This window comes from Pieris napi, chromosome 21 (genome assembly GCF_905475465.1).
Source record: "Pieris napi chromosome 21, ilPieNapi1.2, whole genome shotgun sequence".
NCBI lineage: Eukaryota > Metazoa > Arthropoda > Insecta > Lepidoptera > Pieridae > Pieris > Pieris napi.
Window position 1 is genome coordinate 2,482,719 of NC_062254.1, and position 27,324 is coordinate 2,510,042.

General features: G+C 30.4%; 1 protein-coding gene, 2 long non-coding RNA genes and 1 pseudogene across 14 annotated transcripts; 2 read left to right on the top strand and 2 right to left on the bottom strand.

The window, feature by feature from the left end:
* Nucleotides 1–654: 654 nt before the first annotated feature.
* LOC125060560 lies at nucleotides 655–773 on the bottom strand (annotated as a pseudogene).
* Nucleotides 774–2,230: 1,457 nt separating this feature from the next.
* Nucleotides 2,231–4,488, bottom strand: LOC125060341 (heat shock protein 68-like). The gene has a single exon (XM_047665215.1). It carries the CDS (start codon nucleotides 4,343–4,345, stop codon nucleotides 2,378–2,380), a length of 1,968 nt encoding a protein of 655 aa, XP_047521171.1. The 5' UTR covers nucleotides 4,346–4,488; the 3' UTR covers nucleotides 2,231–2,377.
* A 3,000-nt stretch (nucleotides 4,489–7,488) lies between these two features.
* Nucleotides 7,489–26,595, top strand: LOC125060342. 5 transcript variants are annotated; one of them, XR_007118837.1, is made up of 6 exons: nucleotides 7,489–7,809; nucleotides 8,192–8,322; nucleotides 18,722–18,880; nucleotides 19,061–19,187; nucleotides 19,706–20,108; nucleotides 20,191–26,595. It is a non-coding gene; the product is annotated as an uncharacterized LOC125060342 (long non-coding RNA). The 5 variants fall into 5 exon arrangements; XR_007118835.1 differs by having other exon boundaries at nucleotides 7,490–7,809; nucleotides 19,739–20,108; XR_007118834.1 differs by having other exon boundaries at nucleotides 19,061–20,108.
* Nucleotides 13,420–17,296, top strand: LOC125060344. Of its 8 annotated transcripts, none has more exons than XR_007118841.1 (5): nucleotides 13,420–14,330; nucleotides 14,446–15,082; nucleotides 15,198–15,626; nucleotides 15,872–16,398; nucleotides 16,628–17,296. It is a non-coding gene; the product is annotated as an uncharacterized LOC125060344 (long non-coding RNA). The 8 variants fall into 8 exon arrangements; XR_007118840.1 differs by having other exon boundaries at nucleotides 15,198–15,514; nucleotides 15,646–16,398; XR_007118842.1 differs by having other exon boundaries at nucleotides 15,313–15,514; nucleotides 15,646–16,398.
* Nucleotides 26,596–27,324: the final 729 nt, after the last annotated feature.

The following is a 27,324-nucleotide window of genomic DNA, read 5'->3' on the forward strand; positions in this document are numbered from 1 at the left end:
GCTACGGCTCAGAGTTCAAGCTCTTTATTTTTGCATTAAACACAGCGGCTTGTTACTGATATCATTGCAATATGTTATAAATATTATGTTTACATAAATACGTATAAAAAAACTTGAGAGGTGTCAAGGAACACCTGGATGGAACGAAGTTCCTTTCGATTAATTTATATGTTAATTGGTATCATAACAGTATGATAGATCACAATCTTATATTTCATCATCTATTAAAGTTTTAAGAGACCAGGAATCTAAAAGAGGAAGAAGTATGATATCGTTGTGCTACGAAGCGATTACATAGTAAAATATCCTAAATATAAATTAAGTGGCACAATTAATAAGCATATTTCGTATTTCGTGGTTCAGAATTCAGATGTTTTAATTCAGTCTCATCTGGTTCATCTCCTTGTATAGGTAAGCTGTTCTCGTTGTGATATTAGTTCGAAATTCAAATAATATTCTAATTTTTGAATTCGCAGAATTTCATGACATTTTCCTGAAACATATATTTTTTATTTTTTAAAGGTATTGTATTCGCAAGGAAACTAGGGACCACGCAATTATTATTGTACAGGGATTCTGGTGTACGTTTACTACGACTAATTTAGTTAAGTGATGCCAAAAATAATTTTCATTTATTATAGCTACGAAAAAAAAAGCCAACATTACGAGGTGTTCCCAGGCGGTTACCCATCTAAGTACTGACCTAGTCCGACGTTGCTTAACTACGGTGATCAGACGAGTACCGGTGTATTCAAAGTAGTATGGACGTTGGCGTTAGCTAATTCGAAAATATAAAATAGAACAACTGTAGCAAAAAGTGTCGTTCCAACTTTTGGTCTTAATTTATTCCGTCTAGCCCCCTTTCGCAACGCGCGATATCTTGGTTCCAAAACTTCGTTCCAACAAGACAAATTTAGTTAAGTGATTCCAAAAATAATTTTTATTTCTTATCCCTATGAGGGTTAAAGTTTTGAAATACATAATATATGTACTATAAATTGCCGTAAGTTTAGCATGTCATGATATATTTTAATGTTTATCGTTTCATTGTGAAGGAAATCAAATTAAGTTTAAATGATGCTAGGCTACCCAAAGTGATGATTAAATTATTACTGAGGAAACCTAAAAAAAAAACAATTAGTTATTTGTTCTTTGTAGAATATCCGAATCCGATGTAGTTATGAATTAGTTAATATTCGCCCCTAGTTAGTGATTTTTCACTCAGATCGAGTTTATTTTTATGATAAACTAACGACCCGCCACGGCTTCGCACATTTTAATTGGATAAGGATTAATGCTGTATTGGTTAAAATCGCTTCGAAAATTAGCTATTATTTGTCGTAAAAAGTAAATGACCAAAAAATCTTATTGTGGGATATCCATAAGAGATAGACATATACCATCGTGGAGTTCTCTGTAGACCTTTTTAATGTGTACAATACTTAGTACATTATTTTGATAAATCTCGTAGGGTTCAGCCTGCGTTTGCAATGTAAGCGGAAAAATGTAATTATTTACGACATCACATTAGAAACCTCAAAAATAACAGTATTTCTCCAATATTTAATGGATGTTATTATGCATATAAACCTTCCTCTTCAATCACTCTATCTATTAGAAAAAACCGCATCAAAGTCCGTTGCGTAGTTTTAAAGATTTAAGCATACATAGGGATATAGGGATAGAAAAAGCGACTTTGTTTTATACTATGTAGTGATAACTTGAGTTGGGTAATTTACGACTAACTTTTAGATATACAAAATATACTTAATTAAAAAAAACTTAAGAGTTAAAAGGCATTTTGTTTTATAATAGTATAAAATCAAACTACTTTTAGATGAAAAAATCTTCTTCTATGGATTAAAAATGTTAATATAAAAATAATTAAATATTTTATTTTTATAAGCTTTATAAGTTTTTAATAAATAAAAAATAGTGAACATGATTTAGTTGTTTCTCTTATTTTCTATTAGGACCTAAGAATAGATTTATTTAATTTTCACTTTGTGTAAATCGGAAACTAGGATACCTACAAAATTGACGGTTAGACAGTTAAATAAAGAAGAAAAATATAGTTTTAATGGCATAGATAACTAGTTTTGGCAATTTTTTGACTTAATTAGTTTTCGCTCTACGGGGACGATATACTTACTAATTGGTTTCAGACATTTAGAGATTTATTGGGAAGCAAATAAAGCTAGAAATAATATGGAAAAAATAAAACACAAAATGAATATTTTACTTAATTTATTCTAAGATTAAGCAGTACATGATCATGGAATGCTAATAATAAATATTTAAGAACTAATCAGTCAGAAACTTAACAATAATATTTACAAAGTTGTACTAAATTTAATAATTGAGATTTTATGTCATTTTAATCAACTTCCTCTACTGTGGGACCTTGGTTGCTGTATTGTTGGTAGCCTTGTCCTGGTTGAAAACCTGGTCCTTGCTGGAATCCTTGCCCTTGTTGGAATCCTTGTCCGGGCTGAAAGCCACCTGGGTTACTGGAACCGGCTCCGTGCATCTTGCTAATTATTGGAGAGCAAGTCCTTTGTAATTCCTTAAGCTGGTGTTCATATTCTTCTTTTTCCGCTAAGGTATTGTTTTCGAACCATTTGAGAGCTTCATCACACGCATTTCGAGCACCGTTCTTTTCTTCTTGACTGAGTTTTTCACCAGCATCGTCCAAAGCCTGTTTCACGCTAAAGATGTAGGATTCTAGTTGATTGCGAGATGCTACTCTTTCTCTTTGGCGGTTGTCTTCTTCTTTGTACCTTTCGGCTTCAGCCAACATACGATCGATCTCAGCTTGCGAAAGACGGCCCTTATCATTCTTGATCACGATGTTCTTGCTTAGGCCAGTACTGTTTTCTTTTGCGGATACGTTTAAGATTCCATTGGCATCTAAATCGAAGGTGACGTCTATCTTAGGTACTCCTCGCGGAGCTGGTGGTATTCCAGTAAGATCAAATCGCCCGAGCAGGTTGTTGTCTTTAGTCATAGCTCGTTCACCCTCATACACCTGGATGGTAACGGCCGGTTGGTTGTCCGAGTATGTGGTGAAGGTTTGTGACTGTCTGCATGGAATCTTCGCATTCCGCTCAATGATCTTCGTCATTACTCCTCCTGCAGTCTCAATACCCAATGACAATGGAGCAACGTCCACTAGCAGTACATCCTGGATTTTACTGTGCTGTTCCCCACTTAAGATAGCTGCTTGAACCGCAGCGCCGTAGGCAACTGCTTCATCGGGGTTGATGGAGAGGTTTAATTTCTTACCGCAGAAGAAGTTTTGCAGCATGCTCTGAATTTTTGGAATACGAGTAGAACCGCCAACCAACACTACATCGTGAATAGAGCTCTTGTCAAGTTTAGCATCCTTAAGGGCCTTCTCGACTGGTTCCAGAGTACCGCGGAACAAATCCGAGTTTAATTCCTCAAACCGTGCCCGAGAAACCCTGGTGTAGAAGTCCATTCCTTCGTAGAGAGCGTCTATTTCAATGGTGGCTTCCGTGCTCGATGATAAGGTCCGTTTAGCTCTTTCAGCAGCGGTTCGTAGTCGACGCAGAGCGCGAGCGTTATTCCTTATGTCCTTCTTGTACTTTCGGAAGAATTCATCAGCCAGGTGGTTGACTAGTCTGTTGTCAAAGTCCTCACCACCGAGATGCGTATCGCCGGCAGTAGCTTTAACTTCAAACAATGATCCCTCGTCGATAGTTAGGATGGATACATCAAAGGTACCGCCTCCGAGATCAAAAATCAAGACGTTACGTTCTCCTTTCAGACTTTTGTCCAGGCCATAAGCCAAAGCGGCAGCGGTGGGTTCATTTATTATCCTTAAGACGTTGATACCGGCGATCGCACCCGCATCCTTGGTTGCCTGGCGTTGGGAGTCGTTGAAGTAAGCTGGTACCGTTATAACAGCGTCTTTGACCGAGCCACCCAAATACGCCTCAGCAGTTTCCTTCATCTTCGTGAGCACCATGCTGCTGATTTCTTCCGGAGAAAATCGTTTTGTTTCGCCCTTGAATTCCACCTGAATTTTACATTTACCGTAGTCGTTGATGACTTTGAAAGGCCAGTGTTTCATATCTTGCTGAATCTTGGGGTCGTCGAATTTTCTGCCGATCAGTCGCTTTGCGTCGAACACTGTGTTATTCGGGTTCAAAGCGACCTGGTTCTTAGCGGCATCTCCAATAAGTCTCTCTGTGTCTGTGAATGCAACGTATGACGGTGTTGTTCGGTTGCCTTGGTCGTTTGCGATGATTTCCACGTTTCCATGTTGCCACACTCCCACACATGAGTATGTGGTTCCAAGATCAATTCCAATAGCTGGCATTTTGATGATTTTTTAAATTACTTTATCACTCGTTCAATAAATAGATCCACTTGTTTAGTATTCGCTTGTAAAACTTGGTATTGACACCGACTTCACTTTTACTGTTCGCTTGTTTGTCTTTTCAAATACTGATGTATTGCCGCGCTTTCGCGCTGTTTATATACCTCGGGCTCATTGGCGAATAGCATTCGAGAATTTTCTGGATGCCTCGTGAGCCTTCCAATAAGAAACCGCTTGATGGAGAAGCTTCTAGAAAAAATATATTTCCCGTCCAATCAGATTTAAGAGTTGTGTGATAAGAACAGCAGTATAGAATTGTTTAATGCGTAAGATAAGGACAAAACATAGCATTCTTTTCCCAATTATTTTAGGGTTGCCATTGGTCGTGACTTAACCTAATTTCTACGAAATACATCAAACATATTTTTGAAATGTGCAATTATTGTAAACCATACATAAAAATCGATAAAAATTATTAATAATTTCTTCAGTATATTTGGTATTTTCTATACCCAATGAGAATATAACTATTATACACTAGTTATACCCTAAACGCGTTAAAAATACTATATAAGGGATTGTATAGTGTAGACAATTTTTTTAATTATTTTCCCATAAAGTATTAATAATATTTTGTAGGACTTTTAATTTTAACATCTTGCAACTCCGAATACGTTTTCACACTGCTGCAAACCTTTACGTACACTAAAATGATCTTTGTGTGAATAAATTAAGAAGTATGCACACTTTTGCTAAAATGGATCAATAGATTTTTAGATGTTTATGATATTCACAATTTAATATTATTTTCGAGAAACTTAATATTTTATCCGGATTTACTTTGGATTTATAATATATAGTGATTAGCATAAAATTAAATAATATGTTTTTTAGTTTCACAAAGGCACCCATATTTTTTACTATAGAATATCGATTTTAGCAATTTAATATTACGATTAAAATAAAATAAATAATACTTTAACATTTAAATGTACCTTTAATAGATGTAATAATATTTTAAAACAAATATATAAATAACAAAACGGGATAAAAATAACGAAATATCAATTGGTTTGATATACTCACAAGTAATTAAGTAATAAGCAATTAATTACTTAATTTTTAATTATTTTTATGATTACCTACTATGTAGGTTAAGAAAATTGTAAATACTGTGTATTTGATTGTAACCTATGTTTAGGTTTTAATATACGATTTCCTCCTGTAAGGAGTTGAATTAATGAACACGGAGAAGTCTAAATTTTTATATAATAATAGGTACTCCAGTAGCATTGCAACACTCTTGACCGCAAATTGCATCCACTTCTTTGAACTTTTAATTTGTAAGACAAGTAGGTATATTAATATGATCAGCTTTCTGTCATTTAATTAACATTTACACAAAAAAATATATCGCATAATATCAGCACTGATAGACGTTTATAGGCGTATTCTAGAACGGTCTGAGAATAACAAGACCTTAATATAATACATATTTTAGTTTGACAACTCAACAAATACTGGGGAATCAATGATAAAACGTATGTAATTATTTTAAAAGAATAATTACATACTTAATTAACTTACTACTACTAACATATATATAGGCTAATTAAGTAATTAATGTTATAGAGCCTTGTACGCGGTTTGTTTGTCTTCATGGGGAATATAATAAAGGTAAAATAAAAATATTATTTTCAAGTTTATCTAATTTTGTTACATTTAAAATATGTGTACTAATTATGTACCTATAGTAAAGGTTTTAATATATGTAGGATGTTAATTTTTGTCTGCTCCAAAATATACATTGATTAAGATATTTCTAAGTGAAAGAAACGGCTTTGAAATTCCTTTTACATCTACTTTTTACTTTCCTAACTATTTTTATTAATACATGTTTTGTGATATTTTTTATTAAGTAAATAACGTGATTATTGTTGCTTATAATTGTATTATTTATCATTAAAATATTTTAATACATAAATCGTCAAGCTATTTCAAAATACATTAAATTATTTTTTGCTTCGTACTACTAATAATAATAATTCCGTGTGACCATTGTGCATTCACCCTAAATTAATACGCTAGTGTGCGTTGAAATTCGAGCTCGACATTCACACACGTGAAAACAGCTGTGTACAAACAGTACAATATAGTTTCTAGAATGTTCCAAGGTCTTAACTATTGATCAAGGATTTTGTTGCGCAGCTGTATCTTTGTCCCCATCCCCAACCCCATTCCAAACGCCCAATGCACCCTAGTTCCCTGGATTCTGCAGTGTCTAGAACCGAGAACGTTCTCTATTGATCTCGATTTACTGCACTGGAAAATAATTGCGCTTGTTTACTTCCTAGCTTAAGAGATAATTTAATAAATAAAATTCTATTCACCAATTGATGTACTTACACAGCACTTTTAATATTAACTTAAATGTTTAAGGAGTTATTTCGATTATAATTCATACATAAATAATGTCAAAAGGATAACTGTGATTTTAATGATACAACAAAATATTGAATGAATTTATTTCCTGCTTGTATTATGTATATATACATATATCTTTTGGTAAATTATCTTACTATTTTATAGTATTTTTTATGTTGCTGAGTGTTTTACGTAAGACAACATCAGTGATGTTTAAGTAAGACCATATTTATCTTATTTAAATGTAATGTTTTTTATCACTAATTTTTCAAATAGTTGTTCGTTGTGATATATGTACCTATATATAAATCGTAATGAAAATTCTCAGTTTAAGTTTAGGTTAAAAGTTATAAATATGATTTATTGATTCTTCTTTACCTAATCTCTCAATACCATTTTACATGTCATACAAAATATCGCATAATGTTGTACATTTTAATTATAATAATTATTTTAATATATTGATGTTTGAAGATTTCTTGATTCACTCATTTAGCTCTTTGACTATAATCAGGTTTTGGAATATTACAGTGGTATCGCCTTCTCCCTTTAACACAGACACTGGTCTCATTCGCACAGACAAAGAATGTTCTAGAACTATAATGCTGCTACATTGAGAATAGTAATGTTACTATGTACGAGTGGTGGCTTACGTGTCGTCTCTACTAGCATCATTATACTGCGTCACCGGATCAAGTAGGGAGTATTTAAGCAGCTGCGCGGGGGAATTCACCACCATAACTATTTTGATAGCGTTGTAGTGAGGTTCGTTCGTCACTATGTACCTTAGGTCTATATTTAGAGGTCCAAGTCTTGGTACCAATAGAAATAGGTATTTAGAAATTAAAAATCGAGGTTTTAAAGTGCACTAGAATAAAGCGTTGAAAGATCCTAGAGAAGTCACAAATGGAAGAATACGTAAAATATATTCAAGATGGCGGAGTCATCGCCCGGTAGAGAACCGTAGTTACTGCGCATTTAAGTTTGACGTCGTTAAAAATGGCTAGAAATCAGCTGGCGTTCAAGGATTATAATAAAAGGTGGGTGGAATTTCATTTTCATATTTTATGACGGAGTTAGAAATCATTAAACTCAATAACTTACTCCGTCCGTCAAATATTCAGAAATAAATTATTTCATACTAAAATGATTATATTAAGACCACCATTTTAATGTTTTCCTTGTTCTTAATAATATTAAGTAATTTATATTTAACGTCATTGTGACGTAATACTACTTCGTAGAAACTTATTATTTACTTTGACAGCCTATGTAGATTAAATGAATGAATCATACCAAATGAAACTGTAATTAATAACAGCTGGTTTAAACAATTAAGTGTTTATCGAAATATAATATACCTCATTTGTAATAATTTAGATTTTGTAGATGTTTCTAGTACAGTCTAGATAAAATTTTCAGATATGCCACTGCTCAGTCTGAAGAGACTTCAAATAAAGGTATAATTACCAATTAAATTAATCAATCGTGGTATATCTTTTATGTTAAAGCTTAGGTAAAAATAGGTGTTAAAGAGAAACTATTATAAAACGGTACGTAATATTGAAATAAGTTACAATTTTCATAATTTATATGTAAACATTTTCATAGGTTGTTATAAAGAAACATAAATAATTTTAATTACAACTTGAATAATATAAGACGCCCATTTAACTCTTGACAAAATTTATAAAATAGCTATATTGCTCAATTAAAAATGTTTCTAGGTGTTTAGTATTAGAAATACTTATGATCTCATGATTAAATTTACAAAATGTTACAACTTCTAATAATTTACAATAAAGATAAAGAATGATGGTTAAATAATACAATATATACTCAATAATTTAATTATACAGTAATAATTTTTTGGTTCAGATGCCAAATCAAATAGAATAAGAGCAAAAATAAACTACTATAACTTAATTAGATAAAAAGTGAAAGATATCATAATATTGTTTAATTCATTAATGTGTTGATACTTACGGTTACAGAACAAAATTAAAAAATATATAAATTTGATAGATATTTCCAAAAATGGAGTGTTACCGATATTTCGCATTTAATATTTAAGTAATAAAAACAAGGTTAGTTAATATTAGTAGGTACGTAAACCAAACAATTTATTGTAAGGTTACTAAATTAAATGTAAGATAGTTAAATGGTATAAACATAAATTCTGTTGATAAGATAGCGCCCTATTAATTTACAACAATTAGGCTGTAACAATAATAATTAATTCATAGGTATTCGGGATGATATCAAAATGTACATAATTACAATTGCTAGAGCTTCATAATTACAAAAAAAATATTTCTATGGAATACATAGTAACAATTTAAACATAGGTCTAAATGTACCTTAATTACACAATTGTGTTTTTTTACAATTAGGTTAACATAATTTACGGAACAAAGAAGTATTACAGAAACTTTAAAGAAGTTAGATGTTATACAAAATCAAGAAAAACATTAAACCTATTTAAAATTATTCTGAAATATAAAATGGTGGTAAACTAACAAAAAACGTAGAAACTATGAAGAAGAATAATTACGATTTTTTATACGCTACTAAACTCTTATTTCTCAGTGATTAAATCATATCAATATTTTTATAATTATTGCAGCAAAGTTAAATAATTCTGAAATACTTATAAATTTTATTGTTACCGCTAAATATATACAGTCAAAACCGTTTATAACGACATCGTTTACAACGACCTATCGGTTATTACAACCAGATTGTACGGTCCCGTCCGAATCCCTAGTAAACTATTCAGTAAACAAACCGCTTATAACAACATCGGATACAGCGACATATCGCTTACAACGACGAAATTTTATCGATATTCATCGGCTATAACGACCAACCGCTTCTTGTCTCAGCAAAACAAAACAATACAAACGATTTTAAATCTTATTTAGAGGCGTTGAATGAATATTTAGGCATATTATTACCTACGCACTTTCTCCCTACGAACAGCTTCAGCCAACAACGATTTCGGAGGCTCTTAACGCTGTAACGATTTTGCAAAAATTTGTTGCCTTTAACGAACAGTTTGATACTGGTGATACTCATACCTTGAGGAGTATGAAACGTAAAATGCGAAAAATATTTGAGACTGGGCTAAAAAAAAACAGACCAAAATGACTGATTACTTTTGTACCTAATTATTTCGTAATAAATATTTTTGTTTCTTTTTTGACTCGTTTACATATTATAATATTAACATACCATATTATAACCCATACCTACCTATTCTAGATAGATAACTATGATAATATAACTTGTATGTATTGTACATACATATGAACTATACTTGTGTATATATAATATATGACATTGCTTATAACGACTATCGGATATAACGTCAGCAACTATACGGTCCCTTCAATGTCGTTATAACCGGTTTTGACTGTATATGTATACAACAATTTATAGATGATTATTGATTTTCTTAAGACCAGTTAATAAGTATGTAGGCCCTTAGTAATTCTACACATTAATAATAAAAACATTCTGATTGCTATTTAATATATATAGTTATTGTTAGGTACCTAACTGGGAAATGAAATAAATTTTTTTTAATTATGGAAAGCAAAAGAAAAATATTAGATTAGGATTAGTAGTTAGATTAGGCAGATTAATTTACGAAGTTTGTAGAAATCGAACAAATATTAGGTATAGTAATTAACATTTACTAGTATTTTATAAACTTTATAAAATCAAAATTGACCTTGTTACATGGTTTGAAATGGTAATTTTACCTTATTATGACAAAATGAATATGTGCAATAGAGTTCCTTAGCAGGCAGAAAAATAAATAAATGGAAAAAAATGTTGATGAGCAATCAAATCAAATCCGAAAAAATCAAGAGCAAACGTCTATATATATCTTATAACAAAGATTGTTTTAAGGAAGTAATAAGAAAACTTTATGTAAAAAAACTTCCTACAGTTTAAAGATAGATAGACCAAAATAATGATTTTCAAAACTTAAGACCATGAATCCTGAAATATTAAGTTATTGAAAAATATGTGACATTATATAATCAATGAGAAAGCCTGAAAAAATTGAACTTAATATAAGACCGGTATAAACATATTTCTTTAATTAAAGATAAGTATATATTAAGTACCACAAGTGCCTTTTAGAATTAATATAACAATATGAAATTGAGCTATTAATGTAAGATAATTAAAATAAAGGATAAGTAAAGTAGCATAGTAAGTGCCAGAAACTATACAAAAATGCCATATACCAATTAATATAAGAACTTGGTTATACTGTAAGGAATAGTAAAGAAACACTATTACTTACTTTAATTTTAAAATCTAAACCTGACATACTAGTAACTACTAGGTGACAAAAACAAATATATGTGAATATATAAGTATAGGAAAGATGACAAAAATGACCTAACTGAGGTAGAACACAATAAATATAGATATTCACAAGCAAAAGAAAAACTTCTTCATCCTTGAATTATTGAAAAGCATGTAGATAATGTATTTGCATAATATTGAAAGAATTGTAATGCTTAAAGATTTTTACGTATAGTACAAAATATTTAAAGATAAATTTTTAGTTATAGAAAACAATCATCTATCTAATCTTCAATTATATAAATATAGATGAGATACAATATTGGTTGATGCATAATACTTTTAGCTTATATGAAAATATATACCATTTACAAAATGTTAAATTATAACACATGTATTTATAAAACTGATTTGTATAAATTAGAACACAAAAAATAGCACAACAGAAATATGTGACAAATAATTAACATAATATACAATAAAAAATATTAACAGCCAAAATAATCATATAATTTAAGATTGCAATTGTAAAACTATTTTATGTAACTAGAAAATTAAATATATAAAAAATATTAGGATGTGTGAGCAAACATGGACTTAAAACTGAAAACCAAAACTGAAAACTAAAAAAGGAAAAGCTAAATAAAATTGTATATTTTATAAGACTTTGACTCTATGAAAAGCTAACTTGCAGACAACAGCAGACAACCTTTTGAATTTGAAACAAATTAAAAAAATAATTGTCATATTATATATGATATGAACTAATGAACAAATATTTGTTCACTTTTGATTATGACAAAAGTATTAATGCTGACGCAAAACGTATATATAAGTTAAAACTAACGATAAAAATTAAGGAAGAAGCAATGTCAAAAAAGCAAAGAGAAGAACATAATATATATAATGCTTTGGGATATAATTAATTAAACCAATAACAGTAACTTGTTAGTTCATGGACAAAGATGATACAAATAAATCTTAATTTTGGTTAGAACTGGAGTTCTCATTTATGTGCAAAGGAGTATGAATAAATTTACTAGGAATAACATTTTATAGGAAGCAAAAAATGATTAAGATCGCAAATAAAAAATGGTTTTCGTAACGTGGATTTTAAAGTTATAAGTGTTACGAGGAAATACAAATAATAAAACAACGTTGTTTCTACCTTGAATCTTGAATTTGAAATAGATTTTTTTAGGATGTTAAAAAATAATAATTATTTCATCAAGTCTTGAAAACCTTGAAGTAAATGTTACCAGTTTGATATTTAAAATTTATGATAATAGCTAAATCATTATAATGATAAATTTACAATATGTTCTGTATAAGTTTGAGAAAATGAAATACATATTATGAGCTGCAAACATGATAAAAAATTATTAAAAATATTCCATATTTTTTAATATTGTGTAGGAACTACGAATGTATATATAACAACCTATAATGTAGAAATTGGATATAAATAAGTTGCAAATAAAGAATACATTAATTATAAAATGGTAGTAAGTAGGCTAGACTAGATTTAGTTGTGATGACTTACAATTATTTTAAAATTCTTCACTTCAAGTACTTAAAAAACCGAGAAGTAGCAATTAAAAAACTTTGAATAAGCAATAATTAAAATATTATAGGAAAACTTTGCGTAACATGATTTAACTATTTTATGAGAACGGAACAGTAGCAATTAAAAAACATCGAGATGAAGCAATAACTATAATATAGGAAAAAAGTGGCCTTATAGGAATAAGGTTTTATTGGAACTGGAATACTCGAGTACTTTATAAGCATCAATAGTGAAAGAATTATAGAAAAAAGTTTCGTAACAAGAATTAATCAAGTATTTTATGAGAACAGAACAGTAGCAAATAAAAGGAAATATGAAGGAAGGAATAATGAAAATGTTATAGGAAAAAATTGAGTTACAGAAATTAAGTTTTATTGGAACTGGCATAATCAAGTATTTTATAAGAACAGAGCAGCAGCAATTAAAAAGCTTTGATATAAGCAATAATGAAAAAATCTAGGAAAAAAGTGGCGTAACAGGAATTAATCAAGTATTTTATGAGAACAGAACAGTAGCAAATAAAAAGCTTCGACAAAAGCAATAATGAAAGTGTAATAGGAAAAAGTTGCGTTACAGAAAGTAGGTTTTATTGGAACTGGAATAATCAAGTACATATTTATAATAATAAGCCTCCTGGTAGTTTTGCGAACGGATGGCGTAGTCTTGCTCTTTCGTGAATTTTGTAAACGTTGCTGACATTCATAAGCATGCTCTAAGAAGCATCTAAATTGAATAAACGTATTTTGATTTGATTTGATTTTATAAGAAATTAAAAAGTTCGGTATAAGCAATAATAAAAATATTATAGGAAAAAGTTGCGTTACAGGAATAATCAGGTATTTTATAAGAACAGAGCAGCAGCAATTAAAAAACTTTGAAATAAGCAATAATTAAAATATTATAGGAAAAAGTTGCGTTTCAGAAATTAGGTTGCGTTACAGGAAAAATCAAGTATTTTATAACAACAGAGCAGCAGCAATTAAAAAACTTTGAAATAAGCAATAATGAAAATATTATAGGAAAAAGTTGCGTTACAAGAATAATGAAGTATTTTATAAGAACAGAGCAGTAGCAATTAAAAAACATTGAAATAAGCGATAATGAAAATATTATAGGAAAGTTGCGTTACAAAAATTAGGTTGCGTTACAGGAAAAATCAAGTATTTTATAACAACAGAGCAGCAGCAATTAAAACACTATGAAAAAAGCAATAATGAAAATATTATAGGAAAAAGTTGCGTTACAGAAAGTAGGTTTTATTGGAACTGGAATAATCAAGTATTTTATAGGGAATTTAAAAACTTCGGAATAAGCAATAATAAAAATATTATAGGAGAAAGTTGCGTTACAGAAATTAGATAGCGTTACAGGAATAATCAGGTATTTTATAAGAACAGAGTAGCAATTAAAAAACGTTGAAATAAGCAAAAATGAAAATATAGGAAAAAGGTGCGTCACAGAAATTAGATTGCGTTACAAGAATAATCAAGTATTTTTTAAGAACAGAGCAGTAGCAATTAAAAAACTTTGAAGTAAGCAATAATGTAGAAATTATAGGAAAAAAGTTGCGTTACAGAAAGTAGGTTTTATTGGAACTGGAGTAATCAAGTATTTTATAAGAAATTAAAAAGTTCGGAATAAGCAATAATAAAAATATTATAGGAAAAAGTTGCGTTACAGAATTAATCAGGTATTTTATAAGAACAGAGCAGCAGCAATTAAAAAACTTTGAAATAAGCAATAATTAAAATATTATAGGAAAAAGTTGCGTTTCAGACATTAGGTTGCGTTACAAGAATAATGAAGTATTTTATAAGAACAGAGCAGTAGCAATTAAAAAACTTTGAAATAAGCAATAATGAAAATATTATAGGAAAAAGTTGCGTCACAGAAATTAGGTTGCGTTACAGAAATTAATCAAGTATTTTATGAGAACAAAACAGTAGCAAATAAAAAGCTTCTACATAAGCAATAATGAAAATGTAATAGGAAAAAGTTGCGTTACAGAAATTAGATAGCGTTACAGGAATAATCAGGTATTTTATAAGAACAGAGGAGTAGCAATTAAAAATCTTTGAAATAAGCAATAATGAAAATATAGGAAAAATTTGCGTTACAGAAATTAGATAGCGTTACAGGAATAATCAGGTATTTTATAAGAACAGAGGAGTAGCAATTAAAAAACTTTGAAATAAGCAATAATGAAAATATAGGAAAAAGTTGCGTTACAAGAATAATAAAGTATTTTTTAAGAACAGAGCAGTAGCAATTAAAAAACTTTGAAATAAGCAATAATGTAGAAATTATAGGAAAAAAGTTGCGTTACAGAAAGTAGGTTTTATTGGAACTGGAGTAATCAAGTATTTTATAAGAAATTAAAAAGTTCGGAATAATCAATAATAAAAATATTATAGGAAAAAGTTGCGTTACAGAAATAATCAGGTATTTTATAAGAACAGAGCAGCAGCATTTAAAAAACTTTGAAATAAGCAATAATTAAAATATTATAGGAAAAAGTTGCGTTTCAGACATTAGGTTGCGTTACAAGAATAATGAAGTATTTTATAAGAACAGAGCAGCAGCAAATAAAAAACTTTGAAATAAGCAATAATTAAAATATTATAGGAAAAAGTTGCGTTTCAGAAATTAGGTTGCGTTACAGAAATTAATCAAGTATTTTATGAGAACAAAACAGTAGCAAATAAAAAGCTTCTACATAAGCAATAATGAAAATGTAATAGGAAAAAGTTGCGTTACAGAAAGTAGGTTTTATTGGAACTGGAATAATCAAGTATTTTATAGGGAATTAAAAAAGTTCGGAATAAGCAATAATAAAAATATTATAGGAAAAAGTTGCGTCACAGAAATTAGATAGCGTTACAGGAATAATCAGGTATTTTATAAGAACAGAGGAGTAGCTATTAAAAATCTTTGAAATAAGCAATAATGAAAATATAGGAAAAAGTTGCGTCACAGAAATTAGATTGCGTTACAAGAATAATGAAGTATTTTATAAGAACAGAGCAGTAGCAATTAAAAAACTTTGAAATAAGCGATAATGAAAATATTATAGGAAAGTTGCGTTACAAAAATTAGGTTGCGTTACAGGAAAAATCAAGTATTTTATAACAACAGAGCAGCAGCAATTAAAACACTGAAAAAAGCAATAATGAAAATATTATAGGTAAAAGTTGCGTCACAGAAATTAGGTTGCGTTACAGAAATTAATCAAGTATTTTAAGAGAACAAAACAGTAGCAAATAAAAAGCTTCTACATAAGCAATAATGAAAATGTAATAGGAAAAAGTTGCGTTACAGAAAGTAGGTTTTATTGGAACTGGAGTAATCAAGTATTTTATAAGAAATTAAAAAGTTCGGAATAAGCAATAATAAAAATATTATAGGAAAAAGTTGCGTTACAGAAATAATCAGGTATTTTATAAGAACAGAGCAGCAGCAAATAAAAAACTTTGAAATAAGCAATAATTAAAATATTATAGGAAAAAGTTGCGTTTCAGAAATTAGGTTGCGTTACAGGAAAAATCAAGTATTTTATAACAACAGAGCAGCAGCAATTAAAAAACTTTGAAATAAGCAATAATGAAAATATTATAGGAAAAAGTTGCGTTACAAGAATAATGAAGTATTTTATAAGAACAGAGCAGTAGCAATTAAAAAACTTTGAAATAAGCAATAATGAAAATATTATAGGAAAAAGTTGCGTCACAGAAATTAGGTTGCGTTACAGAAATTAATCAAGTATTTTATGAGAACAAAACTACAGCTAAACTAAACTAACTAAAGCTTCTACATAAGCAATAATGAAAATGTAATAGGAAAAAGTTGCGTTACAGAAAGTAGGTTTTATTGGAACTGGAATAATCAAGTATTTTATAGGGAATTAAAAAAGTTCGGAATAAGCAAAAATAAAAATATTATAGGAAATGTTGCGTCACAGAAATTAGATAGCGTTACAGGAATAATCAGGTATTTTATAAGAACAGAGGAGTAGCAATTAAAAATCTTTGAAATAAGCAATAATGAAAATATAGGAAAAAGTTGCGTCACAGAAATTAGATTGCGTTACAAGAATAATCAAGTATTTTATAAGAACAGAGCAGTAGCAATTAAAAAACTTTGAAATAAGCAATAATGAAAATGTAATAGGAAAAAGTTGCGTTACAGAAAGGAGGTTTTATTGGAACTGGAATAATCAAGTATTTTATAGGGAATTAAAAAAGTTCGGAATAAGCAATAATGAAAATATAGGAAAAAGTTGCGTCACAGAAATTAGATTGCGTTACAAGAATAATCATGTATTTTATAAGAACAGAGGAGTAGCAATTAAAAATCTTTGAAATAAGCAATAATGAAAATATAGGAAAAAGTTGCGTTACAGGAATAATCATGTATTTTATAAGAACAGAGGAGTAGCAATTAAAATACTTTGAAATAAGCAATAATGAAAATATAGGAAAAAGTTGCGTTATAGGAATAATCAAGTATTTTATAAGAAATGAGCAGAAGCAATTAAAAAACTTTGAAATAAAAAATTATAGGACAAAGTTGCGTTACAGGAATAATCTAGTATTTTATAAGAACAGTGGAGTAGCAATTAAAAAACTTTGAAATAAGCAATAATGAAGAAATTATAAGAAAAAGTTCCTAACAGGAATCTATAAGACACAATCAAGTGCGTAATAAGAACGGAGAAACAATATCTATATTAGTCCATAACACGTTCTATATATCCTTGAGTTGGAAACTAAACGATGACTTCATAACTACGTAGGCGATGTGAATAATAAAAATAACCATAAAACTAATTGAGGATCTTTGAGGAGGTCGTCATACTCATTTAATATTAATGACGTAAAACGTCTTTTCAAACGTATTACTAAGCATAAGGAAACGAAATATTTTGTGTATTAGATTATTTAAGTTACTTAGGAAATTTTAAAACCAAATTTTGAATTCTAAATTCGATAGAAATATTTAGTTTTTTGTAGGTAAAAAATCTCAAGTGTACTATTTTTAATACAAAACTAATAAATTAGAAGTATAATAATTTTATTAAATTAAAAGCATTTTTTTGTTTAAAAAAGATAGTTGTTATGCCCTACTTAACTGTTTTATATCTAGATATATCTTGTATATATATTACCAAGTATTTTGTTTGTTTACAGACACGGAAACTGTCTATGTTTTAAAATTACGTTATACATATTCATGCAATCATGAATCGGTTACATTTCATCATTATTAGTCATGTTTCTTATTATTATGAAATATTGAGCAATTGTGATATAAATAAAATCCATCATATTTAGGTACTTATACATATTCATGTATATTGTATATATTGAAATACTTTTTTGTGCGTATTATTTGACAAAATTTAAAATACATATTATATGAATTACGTATTGCTCTTAGATAGACCATAAATCATAAAGATTTAATAATAATTTGGATTTTTTATATAAAACAATAATAGCAAGTATTAGTGGATGTTTACATATATATAGTGTGTAATTAATAATTGGAAATTGAAGTTATGTATTAAAAAATATCTATGAAAAAAGTTAAACAATTCTATGAATAAAAAACGACCTATTCGATTAATTTAGAATGATGCCTATGAAAACTTAAAATCAGTAATTTTATATTGTTATGAATTAAGATATATTTAATACGTTTCAACATATATTATGTGAAATTATTCCTTGGTAATTTAACCGTTAACAACCTATGAAAATTTATTGCGTTCAGTTTTTTTTCTATGCAAACATATTGACGTTATTTAATTGTAATACTAGACTAAATAAGGGTAAAGGTACTTATGACGATGTAAGAAATGCATATGAATATAATGTCGTATACCTATAATTTACGTGACAATGATATAGCTTTTAAGTAAAAACAGAGCATCACGAAACTCCATCACGAACATCTAAACCCGATGGGGTTAACCAGATTTTTTTAAATTTATCTACTTTTATGTGCATTTTCAGGAATATTATCTGTATCTTGATTGATGGTTGTCGCTTTTTCAACAGACTTATCGAGTTACGGGCAGGCAGGTCGGTCCGTTAGTCAACGTTTTGTTACTGGTCCAGTTGACAGCGTCGTTTCTCGTACTTCATATTTGGTCCGCGGCAAGGCGTCCGTTGTAGAGAAATGTCCCTTTAGGGAATTTTAAAATATTCTCTAGAAAGGTATTAAATCATTACAATAATATTAACTTTAAATAAATCACGCGGCATTTAGCATTTTCCTCCTTTAATTAATTATTCTTTTAGCCTAATTCGTGTTTTTTGATTTATAACGTTAGGTTCGTTTTAAGAAATAACAATTAGAGATAAGTGGAGTAATAAGTACGAACGATTAATTTTCAGATATTTATTATATATATTGGAGCTGCAGGCAGGCTTGTTCGCGATAGGAGTTTTTAATCAATAAGAGATAGACATCGAAAATACGTGGAAAAATACTAATGTAGTCAGCATTAATATAAATAAAGTTGTAAGTTCATTAATAGATTAGGTTGAATAAACAAAATTAGATTTAGTAAAACCGTACATAAATTAAAGATTCGAGTCTAAACAGTTAAACGGGAAAATTTAGCCGGACGATGACATTATTTTTTAGTGGAATATTTAGTAAATTATTAAATGATTGAACATCCAAAACTCAACTATCAAAGGTAACTACTATAACTGACCGGAACACATAGGTAGGTCAGTCGAAACGTAGCTCGTCAAAATATTGGCTAATTATGTACTAATGAATAGTCATTGCTCCGGAAATATTTAAAAAAAACGACAAAAGCTCGACTCAAATAATTTGTGTACGTATTTCACAAAAATATTGTCATTTAAACCCATATAATAGATAATAACAAATTTTATTATAATTGGTACACTCCTCTCATTAGCATTTATTTCATTCTGTTAATTGAATTTAAATATTTCTGTAAAAATATAAAATAAATTATTCATAATTTCTGTTAATGTTTTTGTATGATTCCCGATTTATTTCAGCTTAGATATCAATCACCAATATTTATATTTCAGTTGCTAAATTTTTACGCGGCCGCAGAAATCAAATTTATCGTTTTTTAAAACGGAACAAAGTTAACTTTAACTTTCTAAGATCGTTATAGAAAGGTAGAGCATTTTTTATTTAACAATGTCTTCAATTAGCATCGAAACGGTAAGGATAAGGCCTAATTTAGCATGACATGCATTTATTTGACTCGGAGAACGATACGTTTGATATGAATTGGAAAAGGTCGGAATTAAACCTAAATCAAGTATTGAGAATTTAAAATCCAGGAAAGATTATTCGATATCGACAAAAATATCGGCAGCACATAGAAATAGAAATCTCTATAAAGAAAATCGTTTTTAATCACAAGGAGGAAGGATATAAATATTCTAAAAGGTCTGTCCATAGTTCCGCTTCGTAAAATATTTTTATATTAAATAGAAAATGTGACAATTCCTTTATTTTTTTATCTTTGCAGAGTCTTTAAACGTTGCTTTAATATTTGTAGCAATTTGGTATATTGGATTTTAAAAATAAAAGTTGAGCTAAACTTTAAAATAATACGTATTAACGTATCGGATTGACGAAATTGATATGTAAATCATTGAACGTCATTATAACTTAAAACATACGGACCAACAAATTTTAGGATCAAATAAACCCAACGATTTGATTGATTTCGAGATTTTAAGAAAACGAAAACAAGTACTAGCTTAGGAGACTATTACTATGAAAGTATTATATACCGAATCTAGAGGTAAACGGTTGGAAAGAAGTTCACGTCAAAGAGACAAGGTTATTAATATTTTTTAAAACTACGCGTGAGGTATAGGTACAAATATATCGTCATGCCGTTAATCTAGTGGAGAGCATTAGAAATGAATTACTGCTTAGCCAGTAAGTAAATGTGCGTTACGAGTAGTTCAGTCTATTGGTACGCGAACCAGAAAGAAATAAAAATCCTTAAATCCAAAAATAGGTAAAACTATATTACATGATTCACACCGATTTCGCTATTTCATAACAAGTTCAAATAAATATAAATGATGCAAAGGAAACAGGTTAGTTTTGGAAATAACTGCCTCAAAAATGACACAACAATTGGATTCAGACATAAGATAAGTAATAATTTTGAGAAACTTAGCAAAATATGTTCCACCGAAATCGGAAATTAACAATCGGATCTTACGGATTAACAAGTAATTATCTAAATTCTAAAATTTTATACAGAGACGAAAGGTCAGTGCATATGTGCATTTATGTATTAAATATTTTTGTATGTATTTTATGTGTGTATATTATACTAGCTATATTATTTTTGCTTCGTTCTATTAATGCTCTTTAACCGGGAAATCAAATTCAGGTAAACATGCCATATTCTTTCATGTAAGTTATATCTCACACCTCAGAAAGGTCACGGAACACCTAAGCATGAACCTATTCACTTTAGCAGGAAAATTAATTTAATTTTTAGGTTGATTTTCATATTTTTTTGTATTAATTTGCACATTCTCAAGAAAGAAAATTAGAAGAGACAGAAAATCAAGTAATGAATAAAGAAATATTTCAAGAATTAAGAAGATTAGTTATAGCTAATCTAAATATTTTAAGTGATTTAAATGTGCAGTTTTTACAAGTATGATGTTAATGCAAGTAAATTGTGGATATAGAGGAAAGTTTGAAATAGTTGAGTGATGGTTAATATGTGGTTGTTTTAATATTTGTTTCGATATGTTGAAATATCACACGCTTTTATCTGTCAGCCACATGTAGAAATAACTAATAGCATGATAGCGGGTAGCTATTTCAACATCGTGGAGTTAGTGAGAGTGCTAATATTGGTTTCAGTGGTGATGAAGTTTGAGGAAAGCTTAAGAAGGCTATAAGCAATGTTTGTTGTGTTTGTGAAGTGCTTATTTCAACTTTATAAAGCAGAGTCTAATGAAAAACTAAATTTGCGTTTCGCTTATAAAACCCATCACCCCGTAAACACATGTAGGAAATTATCTGTTCACAGAATGTTATCATGCTCGCTTGAAACACAAACATAATGGATTTGTAGAATAAACAAACCCGGTATCGATGACTAATCTAATGACTGCTGGTCTCAATGAATGGAAAGTCCAAAGCAAGCTTCAAGCACGTGCTTGTCTAGAACTTCAGCATTTTGTCCCTTAGACCTAGATCTCGCTAACAGTGTGCTTTCAGAGTTAGACCTGTTACGCTTTCAAATTGTGGATGAGGGATAGTTTAGAATTCATTAAAATCAGCTGATACATCAGGCAAGTTAAAGCCCGGCAAAACACATTTGAGAAAGACATCTAAACGCACAATGGAATTTCTTTGATTAAATTAGTTATTGGAAATTTTCCTTAATAGCTTTTAGTAGAAACATTTAATTCAGGTTTCAAGTGCTGCAAATTGCTATTCAGAGAGACCACATCTTTCTATGTAATGTATAAAATGTATAACGTAACGCTTTTGTAGAAAAAATACCTACACTTAACATAAGGAAACGGGAGAGGCCAAAAACTACTCTAAAATGGTAATACTTGTTAATGTATTGCATGAAAATTAACTTCACCTTAACACGACTAGTAGATAGGGAACGGCTTTTAGTATGTTTCAGATTTTTACGGCTAATAAGCTAATGTCGCACGAGACTGCATAGATTAATGGAATTTTTCATAAGCTAGGCAAAAATGCTTTCTCAGCACTTCATGAATATTACACAGGTACTTTCACCATAATAGGTTTAGGAACACAAACATTTTCAAATGTTTCAGATTCGTTGGAAAGCTCATCATTGGTAATGCACGATTATGCTTAAGCAGTTTAAAGGAAATCACTTAGCGTAAAAGCCGTATTTTTTAATGTTAATGTGTACGGTGCCACTAATGAAGTATTTCAGGAAAATTTATAAAACATAAAAAGTTAATAAAAGGCAAAGGAATTATGTCTAATAGGAATAAGATAACGGAATCTAAAAGGGGCTGTGATATCAAATCAGTAATAATTTAAACACTTAACTAAAATGTTGTCGACGCGATGTAGATTTTAAGTAAGTAATGATTTATGTATTATATTTCTCAAATCGAGAATTGGTTAGGGTGCAACTAACTTGTTTCAGATTAAACTTCCGAAATATCTGAAGATCACCAATTAACAGAAGCTTATTATAATTTATTATATTTTTATGGAATTTGTAATAAAACGGAAACTTATAAAGCAAACTCAATGTAAGAAAACGAATTAAATAATTATTATTTACATATGAAAAATGTTTTCCTAAAACAAAAGAATGTATAATATAAATTTACAAATGGCAACTGGTTTTCATTTATTTTATATTATTCGCAGAAGTCGGTATTGTTTCTCTTTATTTGCAGACATCTGGTTCATAGCGATCACATCACGACATCACGTTACCTTCATGTAATAACGTTTGACTTTATTTATATATATTGCAATTTATATGAGTAAGTTAGGGTTCCAATAATGTACATGTTTCAGATAATAAGGAGCGGTATGGCCGCGTAATTTTTTTTCTTTTAACACTGTTCCCAGAAATCGGCTAGGCGACGCGAGCCCAGCCAAACATGTTTAGCCACCAAGGCAAATTAGGTAAAAATATTGAACGCTACATTATCACAATTTCTATTATGAAACTCATAATTTACAAAAGTAATTAAAGTATTCTCTACGTATGTTTCTATTGATTATTACTAGTATTAGTACTAGGTAGGGTGCAATTAATTCCAATGTTTCAGAGGAAAACTGCGCGTTCTCGTACCGCGGCCGTGCCGGGATAATTTAACTCAGAAAATTTGGTTTAAAATCTGTTTACAGAAATCCTGTCTGAAGGTTGAGGCGATTACGAATTACGGCTGTACAGTCGATACTGTAAGTTAGGATGATAACCATTAAAATAACCAACATTTTTATTGATAAAACGTTAGGCACTAATCATTGGATAATTCGACAAAAGTGCGTAAGCACACAAGCCCGTTATTTTGCTATGTTCACAGAAACCCTGAAAGGTTAAGAAACTATTCGACAGAACAGTAAATTAGGTAAAACTGAAAATCTTGAAAAATTTTAGGTTAGGATCCCAATAATTCAAATGTTTCAGATAGTTGCATCGACGTGCTGGGGCTTGAATTGTAGATACAATAACTTTATTTGCAGAAATCGGTTTAATAATTTTTCGCAGAAATCCTGAGGTGCAAGCACAGTATCCGGTACTGTAAGTCACGAGAACCCCCACTTTTGCGCTTTTACCTATGCTAGGGCTTTAGCGTAAGCAAAAATCGTTTGTCTTTATGTTCACAGAAATCCCGAAGAGCATGCATTTTACGATGACGCATAATACAGTTCATGATACTGTGAGTTAAAAATAATTTTGACCCTAACGCTACTAGTATGTGTAGGGATCTAGTATAAGGCAAAATCGGTTTTGACAATGTTCACAGTATTCCGGTTTCTCAAGGATAGTCCCTGACATTTGACGTGTTTAAGCGGCAAACGGTCCACAGTGCTGTAAGTGACAAAAGTTATTGGTAGGGAATAATATAAGCAGAAATCGTTTTCTAAAATGTTCACAGAAATCATGAATGCAGGCTTTATTGGCGATCAGGCTGTTAACCGTTATCTTTCTGTAAGTCACGTTACTATATGCCTATAGGCTACCATTAGCTAGGAAACTAGCATAAGGAAAAACGATAATTGAAATGTTCACAGAAATCCTGAGGGATAGAAGCAATCATTTGACATGTTCGGGCGTCAATACAGTCCCCGGTACTGTAAGTTACGAACCCTCCTTAAACATAATCCTCATTTAACGGCATTGTTATTATTAGGGCCAAATTTGCAGAAATGCGGAATTTTTCTGTGCTTTCAGAAAGCGAGTGGTGATGAGCGAATGAAACTGCACGTTCGGATTCTTGGTAATATGTATATATTTTGACGCTTTAATTAGGTGTAGGTAGTTATATCGCAGATGTCGTTGTTTTGAATGCTTGCAGAAATCCTGTAACTGAGCATATCGAGTGCCTGTGTCGAGGCGTCGCGACACGGGAATAAAGGTATCCGAAAATATCTTTGGCCTAAATATTTGCATGTAGGACGTGTTCTTTTTAGTTTGTTTCAGATTGCCCCCTTAGCGTTGTTAGAGTAGCGATACCAGTGATGTCCCGTGAAAGGTTATGTCTGTGTATTTATTACCGTTAAAAACGACGAGAAAATTAAATGTTGCAGTGGTTTCATCAATCCAGTTAGATCCATCGCAATGTGTGTAAGAATTACTACTTAAGATCTGTATGCATTGAACTGTATTTTCGCAGCGCTGAATGTATTAGAATAGATGTAGTCGTAGGAGTAGGGTTTACAAATTTCTCTTGCAGGGTGTTTTCGTTGATATTCGTAAACCCAGCCTATACAAAATGTATGTAAATAAACGTTATCACTTCCGAAATTAATCCTAAGCACGAGCACGATAATCACGAAAAAGACCAAATGGGAACATATTAGTAGATAATGTTTAGTTGGATGGTGCGTATTCGTGATTGTTAGAGGTTTGTTTTAGTTTCGTGTGCAAACTAATCTTGGGCTTAACTTGTGGTGGCATAAGGGTAATTTAAACTCTAATTGGCATAACTGAAGCAATTATTTTGCTGTTAATGTTTTCGTTTGCTTTGCATTCAACTTCTTTCGCCACCTACACTAAATAGTACCTTATCTTAATCGAGCTAGTCTAGGTTAGTGTTACGTTTTGGTGATTTCAGCACGTAGCAACAAGAGCTGTGGCTAACGTTATTGACATGTGCAATTTAGTCTAAGCATGAAGCTTGAATGGTTCATGGTATCAAAACAATTTTTGCCGACAAATCCAGCTTGTGTGGTGCATCGTATCCAAATCTGATTTTATGTATCGTAATAATGCACATAACATTTTGTTGACGCCAAAATCATGTAAATCACCACACTCTGATGATATGTGTGCTTGATATTGAACTATCATCGGTATGTTATTTATATATTAATTTCTTCGTGTTTATCTTCATGTCTTCGCTATAGACCGCTTCAGTCGCAGACACTACCACACAAGTTAAGTGTTATGCTCTATTTCTGATTTTGTCCTAGTTATTTGTGTGTTTTTAAAGTTTTAATATATTTGTTTTATTATGTATATTATAGCTTTGAATCATTCTTACAATTAGGTATTTCACTGTTAATTTTGATGCTATCGTATATTATATTTTAATTAAAATGTGTTAACAATCAATCCTGGTGTATTGCAAGGTTTTGTTTGTCTCACTTTGATTGATTATTTGTTTATCCAATTATCCAAATGTGCATTTGCACGTGTAAGCTGTTTTATTCATAAACGCTATATTTTTTAATATTCGTTCTATGTTTAATATCTTTAATGCCATATTTGATAACAATTTACATTTAAGCTTAATGGAATCTATAATATATTTTTTTACAGGAACTATTATTATTCTTAATTAATACAAATTCTAAAATGTAACACGGTTAATGTAAATATTATGAGGTGTTCTATACCAGTAGGTAGGAAACAGATCTATTTTTATACATATGACTTAAGTATTTTTTATAATAAAATCACTTAGGAACTTATGTATATCCGGGCGATGACATAGGTAGGATGCTTCACAATATAATTTTATTTGTATTGCATTGAACTGTAATAAATTAAAAAATGTGATTCCTGTGGAGTTTCTTGCGCCGCTTCTTCTCCACAGAAGGACACTTTCCGAAGCGGTGGTAGTTTTGTTAAAAGTAATTTCTTGAAACGATAAATCAATAAATATTAAAACAATATATAATATAAAAACATTTAATAAATATTTTAAAACTATTTTCTGTCGTTTTATTCCTTCTCCTCTTAGTTTTAAGTATATCTGCTTGAAAGCTGGTCTATTTGTTACCAGATGGAAAGTCTGTTTCACTGTTATGAATAAAATTGTAAAATTTATTTAAAAAACTTTTTTCATCTCAATATTTAAATTGCCTTTTTGTAACGGACGTGACGTCGCCAGTCACATCCTGCCAAGCCAAAGCCAAGCCAGAGCAAAGCCAACCCAAAGCAAAGCCAAAGCCAAAGCCATAGCCAAAGCCATAGCCAAAGCCATAGCCAATGCCATAGCCAATGCCATAGCCAATGCCATAGCCAATGCCAAAGCCAAGCCATACCATGTTGACCAACCCTCCAGCCAACCGCCATGCCTGCCAACCGCAAATGCCAGCCACTTGGAGGGGATGAGCCTATATAAGCCAAAGCCAGCCATATTAAAACCTACTTTTTGGAAGACGTAACAAATAAAGAACAAGTGTGCTGTCACTCTGCCATTTTATTTTCACTGTCAATTATAATAAATTAAAATACAATTATCAATAAAAGAATAGGTCAATTATACTCAGAAGTGGGATAAAACGACCTCGCCACAAGTTTTTCGACCTTCTGACGAATCAATGTCGGAGGAAGATGAGGATACTCCTTCACCGCCGGCACTGAAGCTGCTCAAGAATCTGCTAATAAAAAAAAGTAATAAAGGCTCTACGCGATCTTCAACATGATTGTGTTGAT